Source organism: Mobula hypostoma, chromosome 2 (assembly GCF_963921235.1).
Source record: "Mobula hypostoma chromosome 2, sMobHyp1.1, whole genome shotgun sequence".
Classification (NCBI taxonomy): Eukaryota; Metazoa; Chordata; class Chondrichthyes; order Myliobatiformes; family Myliobatidae; genus Mobula; species Mobula hypostoma.
This window is the reverse complement of record NC_086098.1, coordinates 28,872,666-28,894,440: the sequence shown is the minus strand read 5'-3', so window position 1 is coordinate 28,894,440 and position 21,775 is coordinate 28,872,666. Positions and strand designations below refer to the sequence as shown.

At 39.9% G+C, this 21,775-nt stretch overlaps 1 protein-coding gene across 1 annotated transcript in view; it reads right to left on the bottom strand.

Annotated features, from left to right (window-relative positions):
* LOC134338738 (ectonucleotide pyrophosphatase/phosphodiesterase family member 3-like) overlaps positions 1–21,775 on the bottom strand; it is a 143,658-nt gene that overhangs the window by 73,369 nt on the left and 48,514 nt on the right. Inside the window, exon 7 of the mRNA XM_063034783.1 lies at positions 20,338–20,457. Within this exon, the coding sequence (XP_062890853.1) occupies positions 20,338–20,457 (120 nt within the window). The remainder of the gene's footprint in view (positions 1–20,337; positions 20,458–21,775) is intronic.

Sequence of the window (21,775 nt, the reverse complement as noted above, 5' to 3'; positions counted from 1 at the left end):
AGGAACAAGAGATCAAATTATCACTTTTGCTTCTCTTTCTAATGTTCTCAATAAAGAGTTTGAGGGGTAAATTTCACATTTGGCTTCAGTTCTGTCTATAATCGAGTACATTCTAATAAAAAACATGATGCACAAGGTATTCGCAGGACTATAAATTAACCCAGCAAAAAACTATTATATAGTTTTAATAGTCCTGACGAAGGGTCTCGGCCTGAAACGTCGACTGCACCTCTTCCTATAGATGCTGCCTGGCCTGCTGCGTTCACCAGCAACTTTGATGTGTGTTGGTCGATATAGTTTTAATACCAGTATCATTTTAGATTCAAGAAACAGTAGACATTAGACAACTGCTTCTTAAATTCATGTGTAATGTTTTCTGAATCTAAGATAAATGGGTAGTTAAGCTTAGCTTACCTTTCTTGAAACTAATTCCTTTCATTAATTTTAAAAACTCATAAAGGCAAACATAATAAATTTCTGTTAAATAACTGGCTTAAGCCAAAATATGATTTATTTTTCCTAAAGGTAGGCTCAGTAAATTTAATTTAAATAAAGGTGGTAAATTGATTTCAATTAATGCTATTTACATGAAATTTATTTACAATGTTGAAGCAGTGTATTGTGACGTCAGAATTTTTTTTACAAGAGAAACGAAAGCTCTCATGGAGGCAACCATTGACGGGGCACCATCAGTACAGATGCCAACACAGTTCCTCAAGACAGCCCTTTTGTTTCCAGATATGAAGACAAAACATTAAAATGACAAAAACATTTAAAATGACAAAATATATTTTGGCTTTTGATTTTTTTCAGCAGCTCTTTGCAACAGAATAAAGTTTTCTTCAATTTCACCATCATTTACAAATCTTACAAATGCTACAACATGACATTTATTGGTGAAATCTGTTGACTCATCAACCTGGATAGAGAAGCTGTTGATTTTCAGTTTATCACACAAAACCTCTTCAGCATCACGTGTCATGTCATCAACATGTTGATTTATCATATTGAGAGTGAACCCTTTTCAATTTCTCATACTGCATCTTGTCCTAGCATTTTACCCACTATAATTTTACATGTTGGCATTATTAGGTTCTCACAAACAAGGTAATTTTTGAGGTAATAAGCTCTATTACATGACTGACTTTATTACAAAAGCTCTTTTTTTTTTATTAAGTGCAATCGTGAACAACAGCCAGATCAGAAATGCTGATCAGGTCAACTAGTTCTCAAAAAGAACTCTGACAGGCCAGTCAGAAGGTTCACTGCTGCTCAGTGATAGAACATTTAAAAAAATCATGTGTACAATTAAGAAATATTAAAGAATGGTAGAAATACTGGAGTCATGATGAGGTCTGCTGGAGAGAGACATTTATACACATGCTATCCTCCATAATTCAGAGATCGAAGGATAAGGTTGCAGGGAGAAAACAGCACCTGTTCTTTCCGCACTGTTCTCCAGCAGTTTAAGGACTAAGTCCAGCTGGAACATAACTCACAAGTGCTCTTGAAAGTCAGGTATTAACCCTACCTACCAACAACCAAGCTCCACTGTTCATTTTGGGATTCCAATAGCCATTTAAAATAATCAGCACTTTTACATGTCATATGGCTGTGATTTGTAGTTAAGTCACTTGTCTTTTCAATTGTGCTGGAGCCATTGCTGCATTTGTACGTTGTTTGCCACAGACTAGACAAAATGGAATAGGACAACTTGGATCACTAGTCCATGTGAACCCATTGATAAGTAGCTTTCACTGTAAAGACAGACTTTTTTTTGTGTCCATTCTTGCATAATAAGAACGGCATTATAAATAACTAAATGAGAAAACTGCAAAAAATACAACTTCACAATACAATTAACTTCTAACCTACAACAGCAGCAAAGCAGCTGAGTCACGGCGTGTAAATGTTTCTTCTTTAGAATGAAAATTTCCCTCCAATCTTCTACTACACTGGTAGAGTTTGTTTGCTCCCATAAGTCAGTCGGCGCTAAGGGAAAGTTGAGGCAGTTAATTTGGGAGGGAGAGGCTGACATCACAGCCCAAGTTGGGCGAGTCCATTCAATGCTTGGAAAATGCACTTCATGCTCCTCATCAGCCTACTGTCCTCCTCTCCGTGCAATACAGTGCTCACCAATTAACACCCTATCGTCCTCCTCTCTGTACAATACAGCGCTCACCAATTATCAGCCTACTGTGCTCCACTCCATGCAATATAGTGTTGATATAGGCCAATTATCAATGGCCTTCCCTATCTTGTGTCAAAAAATGAGAATGAATTCAACCAAATAAACACGGTGCACTGCCATACCGAGCTGAGAGACCTCTAATGGGGCCGCTCGGTCACTGCCCACCACTGCGAGTGTTAGCATCGCGCATTGCACCAAGTTCAAAAAACGGTGTTTTTTTTTCATCAGGATCTCTCGCGGAGACCTTAGGGACCTCTCATGGAACTCTCGGATTCTAGATGATCCACAACCAAAGCAAAACAGGAAACCTTGCAGACAGATGACTGCTACTTTCAAAAATTCAAGCAGAGAAGTTATTTGCCAAGAAACCTACACTATGTTTGCCATCACACTCAGCTGAAATAATGTGAAGGCAAGATCTGAAAACAGAAAGTGATCTCAACATGTATGTTACGACAGAACTACATCTGACTTTAAACCCTCTACAAAAAACAATGTATGCAGCAGCAAACAAATGACAAGAGGGGGAGAGGAAAATAAAAGGTATATTTCAAGAAATGACAGTGAAATTAACAACAATACCGAGACTTCCGGTAGCGCTCATGGAGTGAAGTCGCGTTCTTGACTCGCTCCATTACCTCTGAGTTTTTTTCTCTATGGTCAGCTATACTTTAATTAACCATTAAGGCATCAATTTTTACAATACTTTGAATTAAACTGAATTCTCTGACAATTGGATGATACTTAGATCTGCTATGTCTAAGAACGGGAAAGACGGCAAGGATGGTAAACCTCCGGTTAAACCGAAAGCTACGGATCTCCCTCCGACTGAATCACCGGTGACTTTGAAAGCGATATCGGAGTTAATTCAGAGGGAAATTTCAACCTCTGTTAGGGAGATGATTCGTACGGAAATTGCAGGCTTTGTTAAAGACCTGATTCATACGGAAATCTCAACTAATTTCCAGAAAATTGCCGATTTAATTGATAAGATGCAAACATGTATTGCGGAACATCAGTCGGCTATATCTGATCTTCAAAAATCCGCGCAACAAAGTGAGCTTAAGATGGGGAAAATCGAAGAAACAATTAATGTAATGAAGAAGAAACTTGACTTTTTGACTTTTAAAAACTCTGACTTGGAATCTAGAATGCGACGGCAGAATTTACGAATGATTGGCGTCAGGGAAGCCGTTGAAGCTAACAACCCCATGAAATATTTCTCCCAACTTTTAAAAGATGCATTCCCTACTGTATTTCCTGACCAACCACCGCTACTGGATCGTGTTCACAGAATCCCATCATACTCGTCTAGGTCAGATAGACCTAGGCATGTTATCTTACGTTTTCATTACTTTCAAGACAAGGAGAGACTGTTTCGATTCGCTCGATCTAAAGGTTTCATTGATTTTTCGGATCTTAAGTTCCGATTCGTGGAAGATTTCAGTAAACCAATCTGGGACCAACGGGTCCGTTACAGATCCGTGATGTCGGAATTCTATAAGATGGATTTAAGACCAGCGCTGCTGTACCCTGCACGTCTAAGGATTCGCATGTTAGATGGAGCCCTTCGTTTTTTTGATTCTCCATCGGATGCCCAGAGTTATCTGGATCAACTTTCATCTCCAACATCTTAATTGCCTTCTTTTTAATTTTCTCCGTTGATCGGAGGCTGTGAATTGGTTGGTTTTAACTTTTCTGTGCCCTATTTGGGCAGAAAAGTTTACTTTCGATTTCTTAATATGGCTGCTAAACTTTCTTTTTAACTGCGTCATTTCTTTCTTTTCCCAGGGGATTCTGGGTGGTTACTTCCCTTTTGTCATCTTACGTATTTCCTGTGCGGCCTTAAATTTTGTAGTTTTTTTAAAATTTTATTCTGTTTTGCTTTTTATAATCACTTTATGTTAATAATCCTATTTTTTTTTTGTTGCTGTGTCTATTCATGAGTTTGAGGTTTATTGTGGTTTTTTTTTAATATATATTTTCCGGCTTTTGTTCTGTTCTGTGTGTATTCTAATTGAGCTAACTTTTTTTTACTTATTTTTTTACTGTTTTACAACTAGCTGATCCTTTTCATATTTATACCTTTTTTTTAGGGAGCGTATACCGGAAGTCATGGGGGTAGTTTTAGCGCTTGCTTCTTTCTGGCGGGTCTGCTTTAGATTTTGCCTTGGGGTCTTGGGCTGGGGGGTGGCGGGAGGGGCTTCACGTTTTAGTTTGTTTTTCTTTGGGCTATATACATTATTGAAGTACTGGTTGCGTCCTTTTCCCCGGTATCTTTTGTATGTTCTGTTTCCTCTCCGGGTTTGTGGGTCGCGCCTATTGTCAATCCTCCTTGTTGTGGGTTGACTTTAGGATTTATGGAGTCTATTATTAATTTTGTCTCCTGGAATACTAATGGTCTTAATCATCCTATTAAAAGAAAAAAAGTTTTTAAAGTGTTCCGGAGACTTAAAGCACAAATTTTATTTTTACAAGAGACCCATGTACGGAGGGGGGACAGACTACGTTTTTTCAAATTCTGGAAGGGACAACAATTTCATTCGAACTCCAATGCTAAGATTCGAGGCGTCTCTATTTTTATAGATTCCTCAGTTACTTTTATACAACAGGATATTATCTCTGATCCGAATGGTAGATTTTTATTGGTTAGTGGTTTACTATTTAATAAAAAAGTAGTTTTGGTTAATGTTTATGCTCCTAATATGGATTGTCCGGAATTTTATAAATCATTGTTTGATCAGTTTCCGAATTTGAACGAGTTTTCATTGATTTGGGGCGGAGATCTTAATACCTGTTTATCTCCAGCTTTGGACCGTTCGGCTCCTTTACGGACTTTACCTAATAAATCTGCAAATTTGATTAATTTTTTCCTTTCTGATTCTGGGTCGACGGACATTTGGCGTTTTCTGCATCCTCAGGAAAAAGATTTTTCCTTTTTTTCACATGTTCATCATTCCTATTCAAGAATTGATTATTTTTTTATTGATTCTCGTCTTATTCCTTCAGTGATTAAATGTGATTATGATTCTATAACCATTTCGGATCATGCTCCACTTAAGCTTTCTATTAAAATTATGGCCAATATACCGAACAATAGACAATGGCGTTTTAATTCGCTGTTGCTTCAGGACTCGGACTTTGTTAATTTTATGAATGAACAGATTGAGCTTTTTTTTACAATTAACCATACAGAAGATATTTCGGTTAACACTCTTTGGGACACTTTTAAAGCCTATATTCGGGGTCAGATTATTTCGTATTCCGTTGCTTTGAGGAAGAAACAGAAGCAGGAGGAGATGGCAATTGTGGACAAGATTAAAGAAATTGATAAGAAATATGTTATGGCTCCTTCTGAGGAGCTATACAAACAAAGAACTGAACTTCAAATGGAATACAGTTTACTACTCTCGTCCTCGATTGTAAACCAATTAAAGAAAACAAGAAGTGATTTTTATGTTCACAGTGATAAAATTGGCAAGCTGCTGGCTAATCAATTGAAATCTAATTATGTTAAATCTCAAATCAATCAGATTTATAACCAAAATGATCGATTGATATTGGATCATGTGGGGATTAATCAAACCTTTTGTGATTTTTATTCTTCTTTATATCAATCAGAGTCTCCTCGAGATTCTAAATATATGAATGATTTTTTGGATAAGTTAGACTTTCCTCAGATTTCACAGGATATGTCTTCTTTATTAGATACTTCCATTACAATGGATGAGATTAAGAATGTTATTTTTTCTATGAATCTGGGGAAAGCTCCTGGCCCTGATGGGTTTACTGTTGAATTTTATAAATGTTTTGCTTCTTTATTGATTCCTTGGCTCTATAAGGTTTTTGAGGCTTCTTTGAAACTTGGTGAACTTCCGGAATCTTTTAATAGAGCATCAATTTCTTTAATACTAAAGAAGGATAAAGACCCTGCTCAATGTGCATCTTATAGACCAATATCTTTATTAAATGTTGATTCTAAAGTTTTTTCTAAGTTATTAGCAAATAGACTAGAAAAAGTACTTCCTTCTATTATTTCGGAAGACCAAACGGGTTTTATTAAAGGTCGTTACTCTTTTTATAATATTCGTACATTGTTAAATATCGTTTATACTCCCTCACAAAATGTTCCTGAGTGTGTTATTTCTTTAGATGCCGAGAAAGCTTTTGATAGAGTAGAATGGCCTTATTTATTTAAGGTGCTTGAAATGTTTAATTTTAGCTTGAAATTTATATCCTGGATTAAACTGTTATATCACTCCCCTCTAGCCTCGGTTCGTACTAACTCTTTAAATTCACCTTTTTTTCCTCTCTTTCGTGGTACTCGACAAGGCTGTCCTCTTAGTCCCCTATTATTTGATATTGCATTAGAACCTCTTGCAATTGCTATTCGAGAATCTTCAAATATTACTGGGATAACTCGGGGATTAAAGTCCCATAAATTATCACTCTATGCTGATGATTTACTTTTATATATTTCTAATCCTGAGAGATCTATTCCTGCTGTTTTAGAGTTATTAGCACAATTTGGTCTTTTCTCAGGTTATAAATTAAATCTTAGTAAGAGTGAACTTTTTCCGATTAATAAACATCTTCCCTTATATTATAAATTTCCATTTAAATTGATTAATAATTACCTTTCATATCTTGGGATTAAAATTACTTGTAAACATAAAGATTTATTTAAGACTAACTTTTTACCATTAATAGACCATATTACTCAACTTTCATCTAAATGGTTTCCCTTATATTTAACTTTGATTGGTCGTATTAATGCAGTTAAGATGTTTTTTTTGCCAAAATTTTTATATGTGTTTCAGGCATTACCAATTTTCGTTCCTAAATCTTTTTTTGATAAAGTCGACTCTAAAATTTCTTCATTTATTTGGCAGAATAAGAATCCGAGACTGGGTAAAATACATTTACAGAAAGCTAAGAGAGATGGAGGTTTAGCATTACCTAACTTTAGATTTTATTATTGGGCTATTAATATTCGACATATGAAATTTTGGTTACTTGACCGGGATATACTATCTATTCCTAAATGGGTAGCATTGGAATTACAATCTGTTCAGGGTTATACACTTGGTTCTATTTTAGGTTCATCTCTTCCTTTTGATTCGAAACGCCTTAAGCAGGTCTCTAACCCGATCGTTAAATATGCTTTGCGTATTTGGTTTCAATTCAGAAAATTTTTTGATCTTAATCAATTCGGGTTAGCGATTCCTATTTTAGGTAACATATTTTTTCCTCCCTCTTTTACGGATCGCGCTTTTCAAACTTGGAAGACTAAGGGTATTTTACGGTTTTTGGATTTATTTTTAGATGGTTCCCTTATGTCTTTTGAACAATTATCTAATAAATATAACTTATCAAGAATACATTTTTTTAGATATTTACAAGTTAGAAATTTCCTAAGTACTATACTTTCTTCCTTTCCAATGCTTCCTCCTATATATATTTTAGATTCGATAATTAACCTTAATCCATGTCAGAAAGGTGCATCGGCTATGATTTATAATATTATTATGAAACTTAGGAAAGCTCCATTTGATAAGATTAGGGTAGATTGGGAACAGGAATTGGGGCTTACCATTTCTGTGGATGATTGGGGGCAGATTTTACAATTAGTTAATACTTCTTCTATTTGTGCTAAACATTCCCTAATTCAATTTAAAGTGGTGCATAGAGCACATATGTCCAAAGATAAGTTAGCGCGTTTTTACTCGCATATTAATCCTTTCTGTGATAGATGTTCGGGGCAGATAGCCTCTTTAACTCATATGTTTTGGTCTTGCCCTACTTTGGAAACTTTTTGGAGAGATATTTTCAATATTATTTCTAAGGTATTAAATATAGATATCTCTCCTCACCCTATTACTGCTATCTTTGGACTACCTAAAATTTCTAGTAATCTTTCCCCTTCAGCCCGTAGAATGATTGCATTTCTTACTTTAATGGCGAAAAGATGTATTTTACAACATTGGAAAGAGCTTAATGCTCCAACTACCTTTTTTTGGTTTTCTCAGACGATTTTATGTTTGAATCTGGAGAAAATTAGAAGTAACCTTTATGATTCTTCATTTAAATTTGAACAGATTTGGGGACCTTTTATTCGATATTTTCATTTAATGTAATATTTACCCTTCTTGTTTTTTTTCACTGTTTTAATGGAGGTCGGGATTGAGGACGTGATTTTAAGTTTAACTCTGTTTGGTTTCAAGTTAGCCCATTGCTTTGCCTTGCTTTTAGTTAGTTGCACGGTGGGTTTTTTTTTGGGGGTTTTTTTTCTTTTTTTCCATTGATATATATAAAATCTAGTATACTATTATGTTATCTTGGTTTCTTATGCTTAAATTACATTGTTTGTAGTATTTTCTTTTTGGTATTGTTATCTTTTGGAATTTTATTATACTTTAACATTGTATTAATGTTTATATGGCTTACCTTTTTTGTATACTTACTCAATAAAAAGATTTAAAAAGAAAGAAAGAATACTGTGCAGCATTTCACCATGGAAATAACATGTAATTACTTTGGAAGGCTAGGATTCAGACACTGTAGTTCTCATAAAATACCTACAACAGGAAATATATTAGATGTTACGAGGGTACATGCACAGCCAACATTACCACTTTCTAACAAGATCTCTAGCCTATAGCCTGTCTTAATCCTGTATTGCTTATGAGGGGTTAAACCAATTTCCCCTGGGATCAATAAAGTATGACTATGACTACGACAGAAATTGATAAACTAACTTTATTAAAAGGAGTTATTAACTCGCTGCAGGCTAGTTGCTGTTGCAACAACCTGACTCAGTAGGTTTGCTAAAGCAAGTCTTCTCTCATAAGCTCAAGTACACTTTTTAATTCAGTTTATCCTGATACAGGTTGTTGCCAGAAATGGGTGTCTGGAGGGCTCGCTCCTGGAAATGACCATAACCGGGAGAATAAAAAGAGGTCGTGTCAGCAGGGACAGCTATTGGAGGGAGGGGCAGATAGACAGTGTAAGGAGAACCATGGAGGAGGATGACGCGTGAAGAAAAACACCGGAAGAAGTAGCTAATAGATATGAAGAGGTCTCTTTATTCAACAAAATAAGGCACAGCAGGCACCTTATTGACACCCTTTTGGAGGAAGAGGCCTACTCGACCCAACACTACCTGACACTTTATATGCTTAGATCAAAGGGCAATTCTATATTTACAATGTATCTACAATGCTTTCTTTGAACCACACATAACTCTCACTCCCCCCACCCCCACCTTCACGCTGACACTCTAGACAATGTTAATCAACACTGTCTGGTCCTTCAATTAACTACTGTTTTTACAGTTCTAGTATCTCACTGTCCAGAGCTACGTTTTAAATTTAATCTACAGCTCATATTCAGATCTGAAGATTGGTGGCAGAAGTTATTTGCTATATGTCCTTAACCCAAAAACATCCCAAGAGGTTGAGAGAGGGCTCCCTGGAGGAGGCCACAGTTACCAGGCATTATTAGGGACCAATTCAATTATTTCAGCTTCAGTGAGGCTGATTGACAACAGTAGTCAAGATCAAACTGCTACAACCACAACTTTAACCATGACAGAGGACAAGGGCAGAACCACCTGCAGCTGCAAACACGACCCAAGCCCTTTTATTCACCCAAGTCTGTGCAAGTTCTTGATGGAGACACAGCACATAGCTGCATTAGATTTATTTTTTTTAAAGTTTGGAGAGCAAGCTTCATCTAATTCCCCCTTCCCAAGAGAACAATGTGCAAGAGTGCAGAGCAAACTCACGGTGCTTAGTCAGAATGGAGACATTTCCACTATGCCACAGATGACACTGCGTTGTCAGAAACCCCACCCAACTCCCTCAGAGAGAGTGTGCGTGACCTCAGAAAGCTCAAGGGCGATCCAGATTCAATTCCACCGCTGCCCAAAAAGAGTTTATATGTTCTCCCCGTGACCGCGCGAGTCTCCTCTGGGTGCTCCGGTTTCCTCCCACAGTCCAAAGACGTACCTGTTGGTAGGTTAATTGGTCATTGTGAATTGTCCGTGACTAGGCTGGGATTAAATAGGGGGATTGCTCTGTGGTGTGGCGCTGGAGAAGCGCAGAAGTAGGAAAAGGATTAGCAACTTGCAAATCAAAAGAGGTGGTGCAGGAGCGAAAGGGAAGTGGAATGTGGTATGGAATGCTTTGGGCCAACTGGCTTCAACGCTGCCTCCTCCCCGGCAAACAGAGGGTAAACGAGATGGGCACACGACACTATGTTGGTGCCCCCGAAAGAGAGTTGGGTAATCATCTTAGCTGAAGCTAGTGTGTGTGTGTAGGTAACAGTGCTAAGTATCTAGGGGAAGGTTACTGTGTACTGGTTTATACTGATTGCTGAAAGTGCAGATGGGGTTGAACTGAATTCAGCTGTGAACTAGGTTAATGGCGTGGGTGGAAGTGATGACAATTAGTCATGTCCTTCCCTGTATGATGACATATACATACTTAGAAAATAACTTTACTTTGAACGTTACAACCAGTGAAAGATCATTACACTCCTTCTTGCACTGCATCCAGATTGAGTTAAGCTCTGCTACTCCCATCCTCATTGCCTTCTGACCTCCTAGTTTTTGGTACAGATCATGGCTGTCTTTCCACTTCATTAAACAACCTCAATGACCAGACCTGCTCCAAACTCTCTGTTCCCTTAACCGTGCCTCCAAATATCAGGACAAATTCAACTTTCAAGATTCAAAAAACTTTATTGTCATTCTAACCGTACATCAGCTCTGCAGGGCAGAATGAGACAGCATTTCCCAGGAGCAGTGCAATCATAACATAACAGACACAACACTAAATAATAAACATAACAATAAATAGTAAAACACAATAGCCACTTGTCAGTTAAAATCAAGTTATAAGTGTCCAGTGCAAGTTAAAAGTGTCCAAAGCAGAGTCAGGTAGAGCAGCTATTTAGCAGTCTGACTGCCTGTGGGAGGAAGCTGTTTAGTAGCCTTCACTCGTCACTTTTTGTATCAGAATGTAATTTCTCTTCAACAAGTGAAGACTTATTTTTTAATGCAACAATAATCACTTGTGACAACGGGCTTCCTCTGCTGAAACACTTGGGCAATGAACTGAGTATGTTAACCCCTTCATTCCCAGAATCATCCTCGTGAACCTCCTCTGGACTCTCTCCGATGACAACACATCCTCCCCAAAATACGGAGCCCAAAACTGTTGACAATACTCCAAGTGCGGAATGACTAGTGTCTTATAAAGCCTCGGCACTATCTCCTGGCTTTTATATTCGATTGCCCTTGAAATAAATGGCAACACTGCATTTGCCTTCGTTACCACAGACTCAACCTGTAAATTAACCCCTGGGAGTCTTGCACGAGGACTCCCAAGTCCCTCTGCACCTCTGATGTTAGAACCTTTTGCCCCATATAATAGTCCGCACTATTGTTCCCTTTACCAAAACATATTATTATACATTTCCCAACACTGTATTCTTCTTTCAATATTTTTATTGGTTTACATACAAGAATACAGAGTACAAGGAAGTATATATAAAGGTCAAAAAGAACAATTACCAATTACATTGTATATATTCATAATAATAATCTCATTACCCTGTATTCATGTAGGTTAGTCAAAGTTATATTGAAATATACTAATTTATTACAAAAAAAAGTCTAACCCCTACCAAGACCGAACCTGTTAATTAAGAGAAAAAAAGGTAAAATACCTTCTCGTATAATAAAGATTAATAATAACCAATATCTAAATTTAAACAATGAATTGAGGGTTTTGAAAGTTTTGAAAAGAATTCAGAAAGGTTCCCCACAATGTTTGAAAGTCTTGACGAGATTCAGAAATTGAACATCGAATCTTCTCTAACATACGTCGCATAACCATTGAGCATGAGTAGGAGGAGAAACATCTTTCCATTCAAACAGAAACAACACTGTATTCTACCTGCCACTTTTTTGCCCATTCTACCAATTTGTCTAATTCCTGCTGCAATCGCATTGCTTCCTCAGCACTACCTACCGTCCACCGATCTTCATATCATCCACAAACTTTGCCACAAAGTCAATTCCATTAACCAAATCATTGACAAACAATGTGTAAAGTAGCGGTTCCAATACTGACCGCTGAGGAACACCACCAGTCACTGGCAGCCAACCAGAAAAAGCCCCTTTTATTCCCATTTGCGGCCTCCTGCCTGTCAGCCATTCCTCTGTCCATGCCAGTAGCTTTCCAAACGCCCAGGGATTTTATCTTGTTAAGCAACCTCATGTGAGGCACCTTATCAATTGCCTTTTGAAATTCCAAGTAAATGACATCCACTGCCTCTCCTTTTTCCACTTTGCTTGTTACTTCCACGAAGAACTCTAACAGATTTGTCAGGCAAGATTTCCCTTTACAGAAAACATGCCGACTTTGACTTATTCTGTCATCAGTCTCCAAGTATCCCGAAACTTCATCCTTAATAATAGACTGCAACACTTTCCCAACCACTGAGGTTACACTAACTGGTCTATAATTTTGCAAGCAAGAGAAAAATCTACAGATGCTGGAAATCTGAGCAACACACACAAGACTCTGGAGGACCTCAGCAAGCCAGGCAGCATCCATGGATAAAAGTACAGTCGACATTTTGGGCTGAAACACACCAGCATTTTGTGTGTGTTGGCCTAAAATTTTCTTTCTTTTGCCTTCCTCTCTTCTTAAAGAGTGGAGTGACATTTGCAACCTTCCAGTCCTCTGGGACCATGCTAGTATCAAGAGATTTTTGAGAGTCATGACCAATGCATCCATTATCTCTTCAGCAACCTCCCTCAGGACTCGAGGAAGTAGTCCATCTAGTCCAGGTGACTTATCTATCTTAAGAGCTTTGAGTTTGCCTAGCACTTTTTCCTTTGTAATAGCAATGGCACTCACTCCTGCTGACTGACACTCACAGCCCTCTGGCACACTGCTAGACTCTTCCAAAGTGAAGACTGAAGCACAGTACACATTAAATTCATCTGCCATCTCTACCTCACCAGCATCATTTTCCAGTGGTCCAATATCAACTCTCACCTCTCTTTTACTCTTTATATAATTGAAAACACTTTTGTGCTTTATATTATTGGCTAGTCTGCACTCATATTTACTCTTTTCCCTTCTTATAGCTTTTTTAGTTGCCTTTTGTTGGATTTTAAAAACTTCCCAATCATCCAACTTCCAACTCATTTTTGCTACCTTAAATGTCCTTTCCTCGGCTTTAATGCAGCCAATACCTTCCCTTGACAGCCATGGCCACCTACCCTTGCCAATTGAGAACTACTTCTTCTGTGGGAAGTAGAGTATCCTGCGCCTTGTGAACTATTCCAAGGAAGTTCAGCGCCTCTGTTCTGCCATCATGCTCCCCCCAGTATCCTCCTCGAATCCACCCGGGCAAGCTCCTCTCTCATGCCTCTGAAATTCCCTTTGTTCCATTGCGATACTGATACATGTGAGTTATGCTTCTCCCTCTCAAAGTCCAGTAGTAAATTCAAACCTATTATGATCACTGCTTCCAAAGGTTTCCTTTACATTAAGCTACCTAATAAGGTCTGGGTTATTAAACAACACCCAATCTAAGATAGTCTTTCCCCAACTACGCTTGAGCACAAGCTGCTCTATAAAGCCATCTTGTAGGCATGCAACAAATTCCCTCTCTTGCAGTCCAAAACCAACCTGATTTTCCCAGCTCCCTTGCATATTGAAGTCCCCCTTTACAATTGCGTCATTACCCTTAATGCGTGCCTTTTCCAGCTCCCTTTGCAATCTCAACTCCACATCTTGGTTACTATTTGGAGGCCTATATATGATTCCCATAATAGTTTTTTTCACCCTTACAGTTTCTTAACTCCACCCACAAGTTTTCAACATACTCTGACCCTATGTAACCTCTTTCTAAAGATGTAATTCCATCTCTTACCAACAGAGCCACACCACCACCTATGCCTTCCTGCCTGCCCTTTCGATATAAAGTATATCCTGATGTTAATCTCCCAACTATGGCCTTCTTTCAACCAGAACTCAGTGATGCCCACATCATACCGACCAATCTCAAATTGTATCATCAGTTGATTAGGGTTTAAGTAGAAACAGAGAAAACCTACAGCACAATACAGGCCCTTCGGCCCACAATGCTGTGCCAAACATGTACTTACTTTAGAAATTACCTAGGGTTACCCATAGCCCTCTATTTTTAAAGCTCCATGTACCTATCCAGGAGTCTCTTAAAAGACCCTATCATATCCGCCTCCACCAATGTCGCCGGCAGCCAATTCCACACACTCACCATTCTCTGCATAAAAAACTTACCCCTGGCATGTCCACTGTACCTACTTCCAAGCACCTTAAATCTGTGTCCTCTCGTGTTAGCCACTTCAGCCCTGAGAAAAAGCCTCTGACTATCCACACGATCAATGCCTCTCATCTTATACACTCTATCAGGTCAACTCTCATCCTCCATCACTCCAACGAGAAAAGGCCGAGTTCACTCAACCTGTTCTCATAGGGCATGTCCCCCCCATCCAGTCAACATTCTTGTAAATCTCTACACCCTTTCGATGGTTTCCACATCCTTTCTGTAGTGAGGCGACCAGAACTGAGCACAGTACTCCAAGTGGGGTCTGACCAGGGTCCTATATGGCTGCAACATTACCTCTCGGCTCATAAACTCAGCCCCACGATTGATGAAGGCCACGGCACCGTATGCCTTCTTATCCACAGAGTCAACCTGCGCAGTAGCTTTGAGTATCCAATGGACACAGACCCTAAGATCCCTCTGATCTTCCATAATGCCAAGAGTCTTACCATTAATACTATATTCTGCCATCATATTTGACCTAACAAAATGAACCACCAAACACTTATCTGGGTTGAACTCCATCTGCTATTTCTCAGACCAGTTTTGCATCCTATTGATGTCCCACTGTAAACTCTGTCAGCCCTCCACACTATCCACAAGACCCCCAACTTTTGTGTCATCAGCAAATTTACTAACGCATCCCTTCACTTCCTCATCCAGGTCACTTATAAAAATCACCAAGAGTAGGGGTCCCAGAACAGATCCCTGAGGCATACCACTCGTCACTAACCTCCATGCAGAATTTGACCTGTCTACAACCACTCTTTGCCTTCTGTGGGCAAGCCAGTTCTGGATCCACAAAGCAATGTCCCCTTGGATCTCATGTCTCCTTACTTTCTCAATAAGCCTTGCATGGGGTACCTTATCAAATGTCTTGCTGAAATCCATATACGCTACATCTACTGCTCTTCCTTCATCAATGTGTTTAGTCACATCCTCAAAAAATTCAATCAGGCTCGTAAGACATGACCTGCCTTTGACAAAGCCATGCTGAGTATTCCTAATCATATTATACCTCTCCAAATGTTCATAAATCCTGCCTGTCAGGATGTTCTCCATCAACTTACCAACCACTGAAGTAAGACTCACTGGTCTATAATTTCCTGGGCTATCTTTACACCCTTTCTTGAATAAAGGAACAACATCTGCAACCCTCCAATCCTCCGAAACCTCTCCCGTCCTCATTGATGATGCAAAGATCATTGTCAGAGGCTCAGCAATCTCCTCCCTCACCTTCCACAGTAAACCAGGGTATATCTCATCCGATCCCAGTAACTTATCCAACTTGATGCTTTCTAAAAGCTCCAGCACATCCACTTTCTTAATGTCTATATGGCCATGGTTTTCAGTCCACTGTGTCATCCCTACAATCGTCAAGGTCCTTTAGCATAGTGAATACTGAAACAAAGTATTCATTAAGCACCTCCGCTCTCTCCTCCAGTTCCATACACACTTCTCCACTGCCACACTTGATTGGTCCTATTCTCTTACGTCTTATCCTCTTGCTCTTCACATACTTGTAGAATGTCTTTGGGTTTTCCTTAATCCTGCTTGCCAAGGCCTTCTCATGGCCCCCTCTGGCTCTCCTAATTTCTTTCTTAAGCTCCTTCCTGCTAGCTAGATCTCTGTCATGACCTAGTTTTTTCAAACCTTTCGTAAGCTTTTCTTTACTTTCTGACTAGATTTTCAACAGCCTTTGTACACCACGGTTCCTGTACCCTACCATCCTTTCCGTCTCATTGGAATGTACCTATATAGAACACCACGCAAATATCCCCTGTACATTTGCCACATTTCTTCCGTATATTTCCCTGAGAACATCTGTCCCAATTTATGCTTCCAAGTTCCTGACTGATAGCTTCATACTTCCCCTTACTCCAATTCAACTCTTTCTTAACTTGTCTATTCCTATCCCTCTCCAATGCTATGGTAAAGGAGATAGAATTGTTATCACTATCTCCAAAATGTTCTCCCACTGAGAGATCTGACACCTGACTGGGTTCATTTTCCAAAACCAGATCAAGTACAGCCTCTCTTCTTGTAGGCTTGTCTACATAGTGTCAGGAAACCTTCCTGAATGCACCTAACAAACTCCACCCCATCTAAACCCCTTGCTCTAGGGAGATGCCAATCAATATTGGGAAAATTAAAATCTCCTACCACGATAACCGTGTTATTTTTGCACCTTTCCAGAATCTGTCTCCACATCTGCTTCTCAATGTCCCTGTTACTACTGGGTGGTCTATAAAAAACAACCAGTAGAGTTAATGACCCCTTCCTCTTTCTAACTTCCACCCACAGAGACTCAGTAGATAATCCCTCCATGAGTACCTCCTTTTTTGCAGCCATGACACTATCTCTGATCAGCAGTGCCACACCCCCACCTCCTTTGCCTCCCTCCTTGTCCTTTCTGAAACATCTAAAGCCTGGCACTCTAATTAGCCATTCCTGCCCTTGAGTCATCCAAGTCTCTGTAATGGCCACAGCATCATAGCTCCAAGTACTGATCCACGCTCTAAGCTCATCTGCTTTGTTCATGATACTCCTTGCACTAAAGTAGACACATCTCAAACCATCAGTCTGAGTGCATCCCTTCTCTATCACCTGCCCATCCTCTCTCACACACTGTCTACAAACTCTCTTGATTTGTGAGCCAACCGTCCCTTTTTCTGTCTCTTCATTTTGGTTCCCACCCCCAAGCAATTCCAGTTTAAACTCTCCCCAATATCTCTAGCAAACCTCCCTGCCAGGATATTGGTCCCCCTCAGATTCAAGTGTAACCCGTCCTTTTTGTACAGATCACGCCTGTCCCAAAAGAGGTCCCAATAATCCAGAAATCTGAATCTCTGCTCCCGCTCCAATCCCTCAGTCACGCATTTATCCTCCATCTCACTCTATTCCTGTACTCACTGTTGTGTGGCACTGGCAGTAATCCTGAGATTACTACCTTTGAGGTCATGCTTCTCAGCTTCTTTCCTAACTCCCTGTAGTCTGTTTTCAGGACCTCCTCACTTTTCCTACCTATGTCACTGGTACCAATATGTAACATGATCTCTGGCTGTTCACCTTCCCACTTCAGGATATCGTGGACAAGACTTTGGCAACTGGGAGGCAAACTACCATCTGTATTTTTTTCCTGCGTCCACAGAATCACCTGTCTGACCCCCTAACTATAGAGTCCCCTATCACTGCTGCCATCTTCTTCCTTTCCTTACCCTTCTGAGCCACAGAGCCACACTCTGTGCCAGAGGCGCGGCCACTGTTGCTTCCCCTGGTAGGTCGTCCCACCCAACAGTACTCAAACAGGAGAACTTATTGTTAAGGGGACAGTCACAGGGGTACTCTCTAGTATTTGACTCCTGCCCTTCCCTCTCCTTACTGTTACCCATTTATCTGTCTCCTGAGGCCTTGGTGTGACTACTTGCCTATAGCTCCTCTCTATCACCTCCTCACTTTCCCTGACCAGATGAAGGTCATTGAGCTGCATCTCCAGTTCCCTAACTCAGTCCCTAAGGAGCTCCAGCTCGACGCATCTGGAGCAGATGTGGTCGTCCAGGAGGCTGAGAGTCTCCGAGTCTCCTGGACATCCCACATCTTACACCCAGTACAGAACAGCGACCTCACAGACATACTTCCTATTCCTATTCTTCACAAGTAACTTACCTCGCCTTGACCCGTTATCGCCAAAGCCCTGTTGAGCCAAAGCCCTCCTACTCTGACTCCCTCTACTCCAATATCTGCTCTATAAAGAGGAGGAGAGGAGAAGATGGCAGTGCAACGCAGCTCACAGCGGCCACTCCAGTGGTGATGTCTGTTATTTGTCAAGTAGGGTGCCATGCACAATCCTGATTTGATGGAGACAGACGTGAGAGCACGGAGGAACATCTGGTGAAACTTCTGAAATGCCTGCTTCGCTGCTGCCGCTGCTACTGTGTGGTCCAGAATCTCCGGAGAAGGCCCCAAGTCCTCGACTTTGCTTGTTGCTTGGCGACCGGGGCGGGGTCGAAGCGCTCCGCAGAGGATGGTGCTCGGAGAGGCTGTGTCAGAGGCTCGAAGTTTTTGGACAGACTCAGAGTCCGCTGCGGTCGGGTGCGTCCAACAGTGCTGCATCGGCAAGTTTGCGGTGCTTGGAGGTTCATGGCAGGGAGAGTTTCTCCCTTCTGCCACCTCCATGTGATGATGAGGCTATCGGGATTTTGAGACTTTTTTTTTTTACTGTGCCCATGGTCTGCTCTTTAACAAATTACGGTATTGCTTTGCACCGTTGTAACTATATGTTATAATTATGTGGTTTTGTCAGTTTTAGTCTTGGTTTGTCCTGTGTTTTCTTGTGATATCATTCTGGAGGAACATTGTATCATTTTTTAATGCATGCATTTCTAAATGACAATAAACGTGGATGAGCGTCCTCATAATCTAATCTAATCTAAAGCTGTCTTCTTTTAAAATCTTCCTGCCGGTCTAACTCGTTGACGTCCATGCACCTGAGCAGCTGTGCCTCGAATAAGTTCATCCACCTTATTCTGAATGCTGCGCGTATTGAAATACAAAACCTTGAGTCCTACATTCTTCACACTTTTGACTGTTGCCTCTGTGATACAACTTAACTCTTTGCTGTGTCTGCATTTGTACCCAGTCATTGGCTTGTCCTTCCTTACATTCATATTACATATTACATCATCTGCTTGTAAATCTGCTGGCTCATCCTCAGCTCTATCATAATGGCTCCTATCACCCTGCCCTATTTGTTTAAACCTGTCCCAACAACTCTAGTAAATCTGCCCACAAGAATATTGGTCCCCCTCAGATTCAAGTGCAACCCAGACCTTTTGTATAGGTCTCACCTGACTCAGTAGATGACTCAATAATCCAGAAATCTGACTCCCAGTCTGTGTTCCAATTCTTCAGTCATTCATTCGACTGCCATATCATTGTATTTCTATCCTCACTGTCCCAAGATTACTATCCTGGAGGTCCTGCTCCTCAGCTTCCTTCCTAGCTCTCTGTATTCTTTTTTCATTATGATCTTGCACTTGACTTGCACCTGCACTGTACTTTATCTGTAGCTTTTACACTTTATTCTGCCTCATTATTGTTTCACCTTTCTGCCTCAATGAATGCACTGTCCAATGATTTGATGCACAGGAACAGTATGGAAGAGAAGTTTTGCACAGTACCTTGGTACAACTGATAATATTAAACCAATACCAGAGTGGCCGATTTTTCATCAGCACGAACACAGAAGGTTGATTGGCACTTTTCTGTCAATTTTTCTAACAGCGTATCAACTGCTGAAGATTCATTATTAAAAGGACATTTTAAAAATATGATCACAATAATATAGGAAATATCTTTACGACGTCTACTAATATCTGTAGACAAAAACAGCATTTTGTTCTAACAGTCTGCACTTGAAATGTTAGCCCACTGTTGACATAATGAGAGGTTCTAACTTCAGTTGTTGCAGTAAGTGTTTTTTTGATTGAATTCAAACCCTGTAATTGTCCTACACAGGGAACATTCTAGGTTCATTCTAGATGAATTAAGGCTACACAAGCTTAAAATTAACTGTTATTTAATTGACAGAGATGAACCACTTTAAGTACTTCCAGGTTGTTATCCATTTTCACATCATTAAAGGTACTTCAATCCCTTCAAAATGTTTTGTATTAATAGAATATTTCCAAGTGTTTTTATGTACTAAAATCACAGTGTTGCATTTAAAATGTACAAATATCATTTTCAATACTCACAGGTTGACCTTTGTACCACAGGGGATTGTTCTTTTCCTCGTCTCGAATGTTGTAAGTAGCGTCCATATCCACATCATACATACTATTGTCAATCACACCATGAGATTCCGGGTACAGCCCCTGAAATGGAAAAGCATGCCACAAGAATGTTTCAGAATGAAGAATGGATTCATAGAAATGCATTTCAAACCACAAATGACTTTAATTGAGTAAATAAAAGTTAAATTATTGTTGCATTAGTGTTGATGATTAGAAAGAACATACAAAGAGAGCGAGAGACTACATGAGGGATTTCTTTTGCATGAGTATTTAAGATTCAGAATGCATTGTCCAGTATAAAGTTTTAGATTCAATAGTTGCTCTGAAAAGGAAATTGAGTATCTGCTGCTCTCGCAGTGCAGATATACAAAGCAATGCAGCGAGTTAAATACCTTTTCAAAAATCATCTGAGACGGGTTTTTAAATGACAGTTTACTTGTGAAAGTTAAGTAAAATATGTATTAAAGTCAATACAGGATCATCACGTGCCTGAATGTACTAACACTGCCAAGCGTTCTCTCAATCAGTGTTAACCAAGGTAATACACACAGGCAACATTCCAAAACTGTGCTGTGTAAACAAGAGTAAACTAGTGGTGCAATGATATCTGAATAACGACAAATGACAAACCTAATAGTTCCTTCAAAGTATGTTGACTAAATGTTTACCAATATTAATAAAATTTAAGACTCGCAGACATTGCTGTTTCAAGAGTAAATAAAAAAGGGGATGGAGATAGATGTGCTCCCAAAACAAAATCCAAATTAACCTGCGCAGGGAATAGTATTTTTGAGAAACAGCATACATACAGGAAGTGATCTTCATACAGAACGAACTGTACCTCTGGAGGCCAGAACACTCCCTGCCTGGTGTCCGTAGGATATCAAACTCAACTACTGAAACAAAAGTCAAATGGTCATTTCTCTAAGTCTTTTGGAAGATCTTCTCAGACTGGTCTTGAAACAGTCTTGAACCATTCTCACTGGCGTTGATGTTCTTGATGGGGATCAGCAAGAAATACTGAACCAGTTAACCAGAAGGAGATGGTGAGCTGATTAGCTTGCAGCCCTCGTGACATGATTAGCCAGACTGTGATCAGTAGGAACATGGTTCCAATGGCCCTTCTGAGTTGAAGGCCTGATACACTGGATTCTGTTTTATACATAAGCGATGGCGGGAGGAGAAGATGGCGGCGCAACGCAGCTTGCAGCAGCCACTCCGGTGGTGATGTCTGTTATCTGTCAAGTAGGGTGCCGTGCACAATCCTGATTTGATGGAGACAGACATGAGAGCACGGAGGAACATCTGGTGAAACTTCTGAAATGCCTGCTTCGTTGCCGCTGCTACTGTGTGATCCAGAATCTCCGGAGGGGAAGGCCCCTAGTCCTCGGCTTTGCTT